The sequence below is a fragment of the Manis javanica genome, chromosome 16, assembly GCF_040802235.1.
Source record: "Manis javanica isolate MJ-LG chromosome 16, MJ_LKY, whole genome shotgun sequence".
NCBI classification, from domain to species: Eukaryota; Metazoa; Chordata; class Mammalia; order Pholidota; family Manidae; genus Manis; species Manis javanica.
The window spans coordinates 47,052,629-47,064,646 of NC_133171.1; the positions used below are offsets into that span (position 1 = coordinate 47,052,629).

Sequence of the window (12,018 nt, forward strand, 5' to 3'; positions counted from 1 at the left end):
CACTGCCACAATACCAGTTCCAGTTACCATGAGTTCTTGTCTGGATCATTGCACTGGCTTCCAATGAGGTTCCCCACACTCACTTTTGCCCCCTGCCAATTTGTTCTCCAAATTACAAACAGCATGATATTTTAAAAATCACAAATGTGATGATGTAAGTGCAACTGAAAACTCTTCAATGCCTTCCTATGCTCTTAAGATAAAAACCAAAATCCTTAATGAGATACTACTCATTAATGGGTAAATAGATTTCAGAAAGCTTCAACTGTACTAGATCATATCCTTGAACATAAAAGTAATCCGGGGGAAAAACAGCCATTAAAAAACTGGAAATTACCTTGTTAGTAAAAAGAACGTAGAATATTCTTAAGATCTATACAATTTGGCCCCTGCCTACCTTTCTGATCTCATTTCACTCCATGTTCAAGGATCTTCAACCATACTGGCTTTCTTTGCGTTCTCTGAATAGGAACTTTCCTACTTCAGGACTTTCTCAAGTGCTGGTCCCTTCATGTCCCTGCATAAAGATGCTTTCCTTAGAGAATCCCTCTCTCGACTGTAGGAAAAAGTCAGATCTTTCTATTATTCTTTCTTAAAACAACCAAATTTCAGAGTTTTCATTATAATTTTAATGAATCATCTATGAGTTTTACCCACTATTTTAAGTTCCATGAGGGCGAGGATCATGTCTATTTTTGCTCACCTTTGCATTCCCAAAGCCTAGAACTGTGCTTAATAATAGTTGCTCAATAAATTTTTGCTAAATGAATTCGATAGGAATTTTAATTACTGAACAGAACTAAAACATAAAGATGTCCTCTGGAGCAATTAGCGAAACTTAATACAAGACCACCCAATGATTGTGATTCAACTGCATTAGCTACTCATTCCATTATTGGGAAGGCTTCTCAAAATGTGAGACTATGCAGAATATGCTGTTTCTGGATAATTTGTTAAGTCAATCAGTTTCATTTTAACTCATCATTCAAAACCTCAGGGAAATAAGAGAAAGTACAGATTAAGTTTAAATAACCTTTTCCCTCCAGATTATATATTGAAGATAATGTAATATATGTTCTGGTATGGCTGAAGGTGTCTGAAGTCTCATCTCCCATTAATAAAATATTCTATTCAGGAATATACAGATTTTAGTTCTTTATTATTTTAAGGCTTTACTTCTATTAATGGAAAACAAGAAAGTTCTTCTTAGTCTTTTGGTACTTACAAGTGAAGGAACTGTGAATATCTGAACCGAGAGGTCTGCGATTGAAAACTCTCTGTCGTGGTCATCTGTCACATAATCACTCTGCAAACGCTCATAGTTCTATTAAGAAGGCAAAAAGAGGCAAGGAGTGCCAGCTATCAGTTACAAAGAAAAGGCAAGTACTACTCACCAGAGTAGGGGCAGTGAAGAACTGGACAGACAGAGCAGTCACGGACACTGCTCGCTCGTGATCATCCTCCATAAAATCTCTCTGCAACTGCTGGTAATTCTAAACAACAAGGGGGAGATTCACCTCTAATCCATATTGACCAAATCTTTAAGGATTCTAATGAAAAGTCAGTGTTGGAGGAGTTAATAAGATAACACTGCTATAAGACTGGTAACTGGAATGATTTCTACCTATTAAACTGTATATAAATATTGATGCACTGTACAACCTTTGCAATCCTGGGATGTTAATGTATACTGGAGGGGCTAAACCACAGCAACTTTACGCTGTCTCTGACAAAAACCGACTTTTATTACTTCTGGATGCGTATCAGAATCACCTGATGCTCTTTCAAAGCACACATGCTTGGGCCTCATTCTTGGTGAATCTGTTTCAGTAGGTTTGAGAATGGAACACAAACCATGTATTTTGAAAGAGCTTCCCAAACGATTCTTACACGCTTCCTTGGTTAAGAACTCCTAATTCAGGTGAATAAAAAAAAATAAGTGGTTAAGCTTTATTACATACTGTTTAAAGGGAGAAGAACACAATTCAATAATATCAACTACCTAGAGTTCATGATTCTTAAATTACGTCCATACATACATGTTTCAACTATGATTATCTTTTCCTTATGTAAATTTTAATAGGAATAATACCATAATTCATAATGGCATAAATTCTTCAAAATGGTTTATATTCTTCATTTATCATTTCATATCATACACACTCCATAGGTAGATATTCATATCACCTTGGCAGGTAATGAACCAGAAAGCCTCACTGCTAGAATTTTATTCTACTGATAAAAGATAAGAATATCATTTATGAAGTTTCTTAGAATTTAAAATCAACACACTGACACATTACTATAAGCTACTAATTTTACAAAGCCACCAGTTGTGGGCTATGGTTATTCTGTACATAACCCGACTATTTTGTTAATCTCCAAAAGTGAGAAACTACTTACCCTTGCAAATCGAACAGCAAATTGTTTCTTGTATTTTAAATCCATAAGTAGACTGCTCATGAACAACTGATGATACACACTCCTAGCACCTTTTTACAAAAAGAGCAGATGTAAGATCAGAATACACCAAATAAGCCAAAATGACACTTCTGAAGTTTTTATATGATCAACTGTATTTTAAGTCTCAAGAGCAAAACTCTACATGTGTTCTTTAGTATAAAACATTTGTCATCTGCTTCTTAAAAAAATCAGTCTTTCTAAATATAGTTTTAAAAACTACATTATATGTAGGTTATTTAATTTGGGTCATGGACCTCAAAATCTGTCAAAGAATAAGACTGCCTGTGTTAATTCTAAAAACCATAAATACACTTACTAAATACCTTCCCAAATGAAAAAACAAAACCAAAAACCTTTAACATACTTATTATCTATATAGGTTCCTCTATACCTCAGAAATAGTTAAGAGACTCACCTTTCCACAATTTGGAGTCACTAAGCATCAATCTATCCACTAGAGAAAAGTTTTCACCATCTGGCCCTTCCTGTAAACCAACTTGACATAAAATTCGGCGAAGGCCATCTTAAAACAGGAAGAAAAGCAGTCATGAAATAGTGACTTCAAAATATTAAAATAAAATGACATTTACATAGAAATGTACAAATGGATCTACAGAGTTTTATATATTTTACTAAAGGTCAAATTTACTCAGAAAAAATAAACATATTAACTATTAACATTTTCACAAAAAGGAGTAGAATTCCACATTTTGCATTACACATCACCCCTTATTTCACAATTCCAGAATTTATGTCCATCAGAAAGGTAATGACCTCTAATGTGGTAACTAAAGAACAAAGCTCTCAAAAACCACTGAAATAAATTATTCTCTAACATCTAAAAAAACCTATGCTAATTAAACCAGATTATAATAAAATTGCTATATATTCCCTAATAACTGAAGGTATGTATACTATAAAATTGTGTTACTATTTAGAAGAATTCATTAACTCTATACTATGGCATATAACATTTTATTAGTGCTGTGCAAAATGTTCTTTATTAAGCAATAATTCACTGTATACCTAGGTGTATGTACTATGTGCAATGCCCTGTAAGACAAATTCCTGTTTCTTCTAAATGCTAAACTTAAAAAAATTGTTCTTCAAATATTAATATAAGCATGAATGTAACCAAAACTTTAACACCTTTTTGAAATTAGTTTTATAATTGAAATCACTGTTTTTAGTGTTCCATAATTGTGCAAAATAATCAGAAAAAAATGGAGTGAACTTTTAAATATAATTATAAATGCCAACAGATAGAAATTGTTCACAAGGCTAAAGAGAAACCCTTATACAAATATGAAGCAACAGGTAAGGTCTTTAAATTATTGATGGCAGATATCTCAAAAAGAAAATTTTCAGTAGAAAATTGCTCGCACGATACTATTCATTAATACTGTAGCACAGTACTTGGAATACAGGTATCTAATGGAAAACATCCAAACTAAAAGGAAAGAGGTCAAGAAAAATAATAGGAAAGACATTTAAAAGACAATCAAACATACTGTCCTAAATTTCCACACCTCCGTATTTTCACCTGTTAGTTCACAGTGTGGCAATGCTCTAATAGCTTTTCTTTATAGTAAACACTGGAATGTCATTTATCTGCACCACATCTCTCGCCTGAAGAATTAGTATATGACAGCATAGATCTACTTCTATTTTATTCTTTGGTGTTATACACCAGACTTGCATTTTTGGTGTTAGACATGAGGGTTCTTAACTGTTACCATTGTATTAAAAAGGTTTATCTAACTTGTAGATTGTGGAAACAAGAAAAACCAAACACAAATCAGTAACTTCCAATTTGCAAATTTTCAGAGTTGCAAATTACTAGTAACCAAGAATCGCAGGAGTTGAAACAGAGATATCAATATTAGTGTTTTATTCTTTAAACTGCTAAATATTTAGGTTTTATTTACAGTAGTATTTTACAACTTGCTCAGTGGAATGAAGTTCTACAGGATGTTCCATTTTTAAAAAAAGATTCTTTTATCAAGTTTGTGTGATTTAATTAGCATGTTAAAGTCATTTACAATCGTTTAACCCAATGTTTCCTGTCTTTATTTGACACAGAATCCTTTGTATGCATATAAAAAGATCTTGTGGATCACAGTTTGGCAAACAACAGGTTTTTCTATGCATAAAGGTATTATGAGAAGTGTTTTAAAACCTGAAATTAAAGCAAGAAGTTATTTCACTTGATATTTTTTCCAAAACAGTTTTGTAAGGGAATATGGGCTCATTTTTAAGTCAATTAGCACAAGCATTTATGAACGTACCTGAATATCCAATTATACCTCCCAGCCAAGACAAAAGTTTCAAACCAAAATTCTGATGTGCGACAATAGATGAATGCATAACTTGAACTTTGAGTGGCTTTGTCTGTCTACTGGTATTTCTCTTAAAAAGAAATGGCAGGATGAAAAAGACAAACTTAAAAAGGTTATTTTATAGAAAAAGTCAATATTTTATTTACTGTAATTACACTCTCATCATTATAGAAAAGTTTTTCATGTATGTGTGTAAGAAAAATATCATTTGGCTTGCCTTACTTAGATCCTAATTTTCTGGAAGGAATCTTATGATTTTTACAAAAAGGTAAAAAGTTACAGCTTATAAGTAACCTGAATCTTTAGTCCTATATTTGAAAATCTGCCCCACCAATTATAAATTATCTGAATGCTTAAATTTGCTTATGTGTTTAAACTAATTGCTTAAATGCAATTATACACTTACTTAAATAATGTACTTCACTGAGAAGTGATCATATTATCAATACTTTAAAAAAACCTCCATACCCATCACATACTCTAGGTACCTCATAAAAGTGGAATCATAAAATATCTTCTTGTTAGTGGCTTATTTCATTTAGCATAATGTTCTCCAGGTCCATCCCTGTTGTAGCATGTATCAGAATCTTCGTCCTTTTTAAGGCTGAATAATACTCTGCTGTATGTATATAGATCTTGTTTACCCATTTATCGGCTGACAGACCCTTGAGTTGCTTCTACCTTTTATCTATTGTGAATAAACCTTCTATGAACATGGATGTACAAATATCTGAGACCCTGCTTTTAATTCTTTTGTGTATGTACCCAGAAGCAAAATTGCTGGATCACGTGGTCATTTTTATTTTTAGAGGAATCACCGCAATGTTTTCCACAGTGGCTGCATTCCCACCAGCAGTGCATAAGGGTTCCAATTTTTTCACATCCTTGTCAACACTTGTGATTTTCTGCTATGGTATTTCTTTGTAATAGTCATCTTAATGGGTATGAGATGATATCTCATTATAGATTTTATCTTCATTTCCCTAATGATTAGTAATGTTGAGCATGTTTCATGTGTTTATTGGCAATTCTGGAGCACTGCCTGTTTAAATCCATCAACACTGTATTATTCAACATGATTTCCCCCTTCTCATTTTTTGTTTGGATCATCTTTCCATGCTCCACTTCATCCCATCTCTATAACCTAGAGTAACATGGTACATGTCTGCATATTTTTTCTATCTATATATATATATGTATAGATTATAAAGATTTTAACTTGATTTATAAAAATGGGATACTAAACATCTTGTGCATCTTTGCATTAACTGATTTTTTTTTTTTGTTAATGACTCATAACATTCTGTGGTGTAGATTTGTTCAAATATCCCCTAGAGAGGATGTCCCTTTGTTTTTAATCTTCTGTGACTACAAAGAAAGCAGTACTGAACACTTTTGTACACACACTTCCTGGTACTATATTTCTACGGGATAAATTCCTAGGAGAGGTAAAATTTTAACAGATGCTGCTAGATTATTTTCCAGAAATGCTATAGCAATTTATTTTTACTAAGTATTCTTATCCTCTGTATCTATGATGGATTTCTAATTTCTCCAACCTAACAGATACTGAAATCTGCCTGTCATTTTACTGATTACTAGGTTAAGTTTTAATCTCTTTATACTGACCACCTAGATGTTCTTTGTTGTGGCTGCCTTTTCATATCTTATGTTCATTTTCTATTTTGTTATTTGTTCCCTACTTGATAATCTGTAAGTGCTCTGTTTATCATAAACATTAAAAGCCTATCTGTGTTAGAAATAGCTTTTCTAAATCTACTCTTTGTCTACTGATTTTGTTTATGGAATATCTTACTGTGTAAATTTTTCATGTAGCCAAAAAATGTTTCTTTTCTAACTCCTGGGGTTCTAGTCTTGGTTAAGAAGCTCTCCTCCCTGAGAATGTACCTATAGTTTCCTAGATTTTCCTCTTACTGGAATCTATTTCTGGATTTTCTATTGTATATTACAAACATATCTATGAGAACACCACCAGAGATTACAAATGCTAATTTTTTAAGAAAGGAAAAATTGAAATATTACTAAACATGTAAGAAGTATGAAGCAACAAAGGGGAAAAAATCCTTTCCTTTATCTACTCATTTATTGAGAACACTATCCCAACTGCTTTGTCATTTGTATATTATCTTTCTGTTTCCACACACAGACACAAATTTACTTTTTAAAAAATGAACTGCTAAGGGTATAAGCTATATGAATGCATTATGTCCCCTAATCCCTAAATACTTCAGAATACATTTTCTAAGAATGGGAATATTCTTTTACACAATGAGAGTATAAGCTCTTGATGCATTATTAAACTGAGTATGTCCAGATATCAAGGAAGAATTTCTTTCTTTTTTTTTTTTTATTAAGGTATCACTGATATACAGTCTTAGGCTTAGGTTTCACACAAGCAACACTGCGGTCACTACTTTCCCCCTTATTATCAAGTCCCTAACCTCAAGGAAGAATTTTTTAAATAAGACACAAAAGGTACAAATCAAAAAGAAAACAATAGTTTGCTACATTAAAACTTAAAGCTTTAACTCAATGACAGCACCACAGACAAACTTAAAAGACCAATATAATAAATAAGACACTTAGTAGTCATGGCAATGAAAATTTAATGGACATGATGCCATTCATATACATCAGATTGGCAAAAATTTTTTAAATTAAAAATACATAATTTTGACAAAGCTGTGGAGAAATGGACATTTTCATACATCACTCATATGAATGTGTTAACTGGATTTTGTGGAGACTTACTTGGCAAAATCTAGTCAGACTAACAATGCTCATACCCTAATAATTGAGAAATTCCATTTCTTGGTATATACCCTATGGTTGCAAATTAAAAAAAAAAAAAGATCTACAATTAAGTTTCAAATATGTATGTTTTAGTATTCAAATGTCTGGGCTTCATGTTTATTCAGAGGGTAATATTATGTTGGAATATGAAGGAAAATCATATAAAAATATACACTAGATCTTTTTTCCCTAGAGAAGATCAGTGTCATATTCATTTTAGTATTTCAAGTGTTTAGTATAGTGCCTGTCTCAGAGTAAGCCTAATATCTTAATGAATCAAAGAATGAGATCTATTTTACTTATTACTGCATCACTACTTAGCCCCTTTCCATTTCCTTTGTATAATATGATCACACAAAAGAATAGCATAAATTTTTACTGTTTGGAAACATAGGGAAGAAATATATATAGAGAGAGCAACCCAGTGTAGTTAGAATGATTTCAGTGTAGTTAGAATTTTTGCATCTAAGCAAGAAAAGGACAAAAGAACATGCATAGCAGGACCACTAGTCATAGCAAATGAATGAATGAATGAATAAAGTATCCTCATTATCCATCAATGAGAGAATAGAAAAATTATGGTATAATCATCAATGGAATACTTTACAGATTCATTTATCAACACAGACATCTAGAACAATACAGATAAAAGGGCAAGTTGTAGTATAATACATTCCTTATGAATCTTGTTATATCATGTTTAAAGGCCTCCAAATTATACATACATTGTTGACAGATATTTAGTAGATTAAGTATAAGGGCATGCATAAGAATGAACTAATGAATTAATGAAAGTTATATCTCTAGGGAAGGAGAAAGGGTAATTGGATTAAGAAGAAATAATACAGGGGCTTCTAAACTATTTAAAATAAGTTTAAGGACAATAATGTATAATGTGGGTACATAGGTGTTGTGTTATCTCTATTTTTATCTGTATATTTAAAATATTTCGCAGTACATAAACTTACTTTTTAAAAAAGACATTAACATAAAATGCAGTTACATGGAATAGTTAAAAATAATAAATCCTAGCTTAACAAAAAAACTAAATGTGGGGAATAGTTTTCTTTCAGAGAAATAATACACTAAGCAAAACAGAATGAACAAAATAGCAGTAGACTCAGACACTGAGAAGGGCCTGGTGATTATGATGGGGGAGGGGTTGGTGTGGGTGTGTAGGGAGGGTAAGGGGCACAAAAATTCTCAATAATAATGTAGGTTGGTCACGGGGGACTGTAGTACAGCACAGAGAATAAAGCCAATGATTGTAACATCGTCTTACACTGACAGATAGTAACTGCACGAGTGGGGGTTACGATTTAATAATATGGGTAACTGTCGAACCACTGTGTTGTATACTCGAAACTAAAATAAGACTATATGTAGCAATAAAAAAATAAATAAATAAAAGAAATAATACACTAAATGCTATTAGGAGATGCAGCATACCTTGCTATAAAGTACCAAGAAACAACTTTCCTTGAATTTTACTCTTGGTGCTAAGGACCAGTTTAGTTCCTAAAAGTAACTTTCTAAGACATCTGTGATGGAGAAGTAGGAAGGCAGAAAATATATCTCACCTAACCATTCAGTTTCTATTATCAATTACACACAGCTTAAAAAAAACTATAGATAAAGCAATAATACATTACTCAAGAAACGTATCATTAAACATGATTTTTGGTTGATTGTGGCTTTCCATTTATATATTCACACAGAAAAATGTGTTCATAAACACCAAAACATGGAACTAGTAAACTAATAAAAGGTAATATAGTATAGGCATGTTTTAAAATTACTTACCACAATTACTGATTTTGCTTGCTCACAATACTGGAAGTCTCCATATCGAACAGACCTACGTCCCTATAAAAAAGAGATATTTAAAATTAAATTGTAAAAATACTATATTCAGTATTAACAACTTTTGAACCAGTAAACAAACATATAAACATACAACTCTTCAATTTTTAACATTTACAATGTTCATTCTATTCAGTGATGAAAAGTAAATTATTCTTTTTTCAAAGCTATCCTAATGTTTTTCAAGCCATTAGTAAGTGTATTTTTCTTGAACAACACATTTATTCTTCTAGGCACTGTAATTTCTATTTTCATAACTGAGTATTTCTAATCACTGAATAGAATGAGGGTAACTGTATCTACATTTCCTCTTAAACTTTCTGACAACAGCTTACAGTCATACACTATATATTTGGGTGAATATTTAAATGAAATTAAAAATAACAGCCCAGACATATGTACTTCTAATTCGATTTTCTAGTAAAATTCTACTTATTATGTAACATAATATGATGAAACATACTATGTAACACAGTATGATAAAATTACTTACATCTCGATCTACTGTAGTTGCAAAGCCAATGGCCTCTTTTTGTGTACAGTTAACAGCTTTCTGAAGAGTATAAATAACTTGTTCATAGGTATGAACCTCATCATTAAACAGCATGCAATAGTAGGTGTCATTCTTCTCTCTGTGGGATAAAACATTAATTATTTATTATTTGTTTGCATATTATCTTGCTCCAGGCTGATTTATTAACAGTGTACTTTGTTCTAGGGAACATGCTAAGTACTGGACACATATCTGTAAATGAAGTCATCTGTGTTCCCATGCTCTATGACACTACTGTCTGGTGGGGAAGACATAGATAATGGATATATAGTTCTATGTGAACCACCATTCAGCAAGAAGAGTAGGATCTAGAGCAGGGTAGAACAGCTATGGGACTTCAAAGAACTTCCAGAAAAGTAATCTGAGACCCAAAGTCAGAACTGGGTATCAGTGGTTCTCAATTGGGGACAATTCTCTTCTACCTCCTATAAATGACCATGTGGCAATGTATAGAGACAGTTCTGGTTGTCGTGACTGAGGTGGGATTGCCACTGGCATCTAGTGCGTAAGGGCCAAGGATACTCCAATATACTAAATATACTCCAATCCACGAGACAGTCCCCATAACAAAGAATTAACCTGGTACTGAAAGCTGACAGTGTCAGTGTTGAGAAACCCTGGGCTAGAGAGGAAGGTGAAAGCAATGGCCCCAGCAAAGTAAATAGTGGGAGCTGAAGCACAGGGAGGATGGAAGACATTAATCTTGGAATTAATCCAAGGAATCCTGAAGACCTTACAATGGATTTTGATTTTGACATCCTAAGGGCAATCAAGGATTTGAAATAGGAGATATGGTCAAATTTGCCTTGATGTTTATTTTGGCTACAGTGTGGAGAATGAATCATGAGGGACAAAAGTAGATTTGGCAGTCCAGGGAGGGAGGCCATGTTGCCCAAGGATGAATATGTACCAGGAGAGTGGTAAGGGAGATGAATAGAAGCAGAACAATTTGACAGAGGGAGAACCAGCTGGACGTGAAAACTAAATGGATATGGGTGATTCAGGTTTCTGGATAGACGGAATGCCATTTACCAAGATGGGAAAACATTATGAGAAAAGCAAGTTAGATTCTATCCCCCCTCTATGCTGGTGGACCTAAACCTACAATGGAACAGAAAAAATAAAAGCAAAACTCCTTTATTCTCTAGGGTCTAACTTTGAATCTTAGATTAATAGTTTTCAATTTGGAGTATATGAAAATAAGGTCATGAGATACTAAGTCATTTTCAACATTTCCAAAAACGTATAGTAACACATCATTTTATTTAAAAAATACTTAAACCCACAACCTATTTAACTGGAACACCATTTAGAAAGCAAAAAGAAACACCATTGATATTCTTTAGACCCTTACTCCAACTCTTATTCAACCTTAAATATGAATACAATCCCAACAAGCCTGGGTATAATTAAAGTAAAAGAGAAGGGTGTCTGAGGCAAGCACACTCACACAGAAAGGTAAGTCCTTAACCATAACATAGCTGTGGCAGAATCCAGCTCTCTGGTCACAACTTTGCAGCATCTTTAATAATGGTGAAAATGTTAGGTGTACATGAAAAGCAGCACGAAGTGTGGAATACATTTTATAAAAATTTAAAATCAAAATGGTTAAAATTAAGCATTTAGTCAAACAGAAAACTCAAACAGCTCATTTCCTAATATATCTGACAGATGAAACAGAAAGAATTGTAGAGTTAACTTACCAGCTTTATCACACAAAGAAGAGAAAACTGCCTGTGCAAGAAACTAGTGGCAGAGCTTGACAGGGCCTAAATATGGCTATAAACCAATTCAACAAACCAGCTAACAGAGAGAAACCTCTACCAACCAAATGGATCACTATAAAACAAGGTATTGACCTATGGAAAACTAATTATTAAAAAAAGAAAAGATTATGTTCTATCCTAGCTATATTTAAGTTAACTGAAGGAATTAGGACTAAAACGGTTAAAATTGTGAGCAAATACAATTACAAAGAATAAATGG

The 12,018-nt window shown here is 32.8% G+C and overlaps 1 protein-coding gene across 8 annotated transcripts in view; it reads right to left on the reverse strand.

Annotated features, from left to right (window-relative positions):
* The window catches only part of UBR2 (ubiquitin protein ligase E3 component n-recognin 2), a 115,065-nt gene that overhangs the window by 57,514 nt on the left and 45,533 nt on the right, over window positions 1-12,018 (reverse strand). For 6 of the 8 annotated variants that reach the window (XR_012126239.1, XM_073224563.1, XM_073224560.1 and 3 more), the window contains 6 exons: window positions 9,973-10,111; window positions 9,420-9,482; window positions 4,752-4,872; window positions 2,879-2,986; window positions 2,404-2,492; window positions 1,226-1,324 (listed from right to left, as the gene is read on the reverse strand). Coding sequence is in view for 6 of the 8 variants with exons in the window: in XM_073224563.1 (XP_073080664.1) it covers window positions 1,226-1,324; window positions 2,404-2,492; window positions 2,879-2,986; window positions 4,752-4,872; window positions 9,420-9,482; window positions 9,973-10,111 (619 nt within the window). In the remaining 2 variants the exon portion in view is untranslated. Of the gene's footprint in view, window positions 1-397; window positions 557-1,225; window positions 1,325-1,394; window positions 1,494-2,403; window positions 2,493-2,878; window positions 2,987-4,751; window positions 4,873-9,419; window positions 9,483-9,972; window positions 10,112-12,018 lie in introns of all 8 variants that reach the window. The other 2 variants (XR_012126240.1, XM_073224561.1) reach the window with 2 other exon arrangements.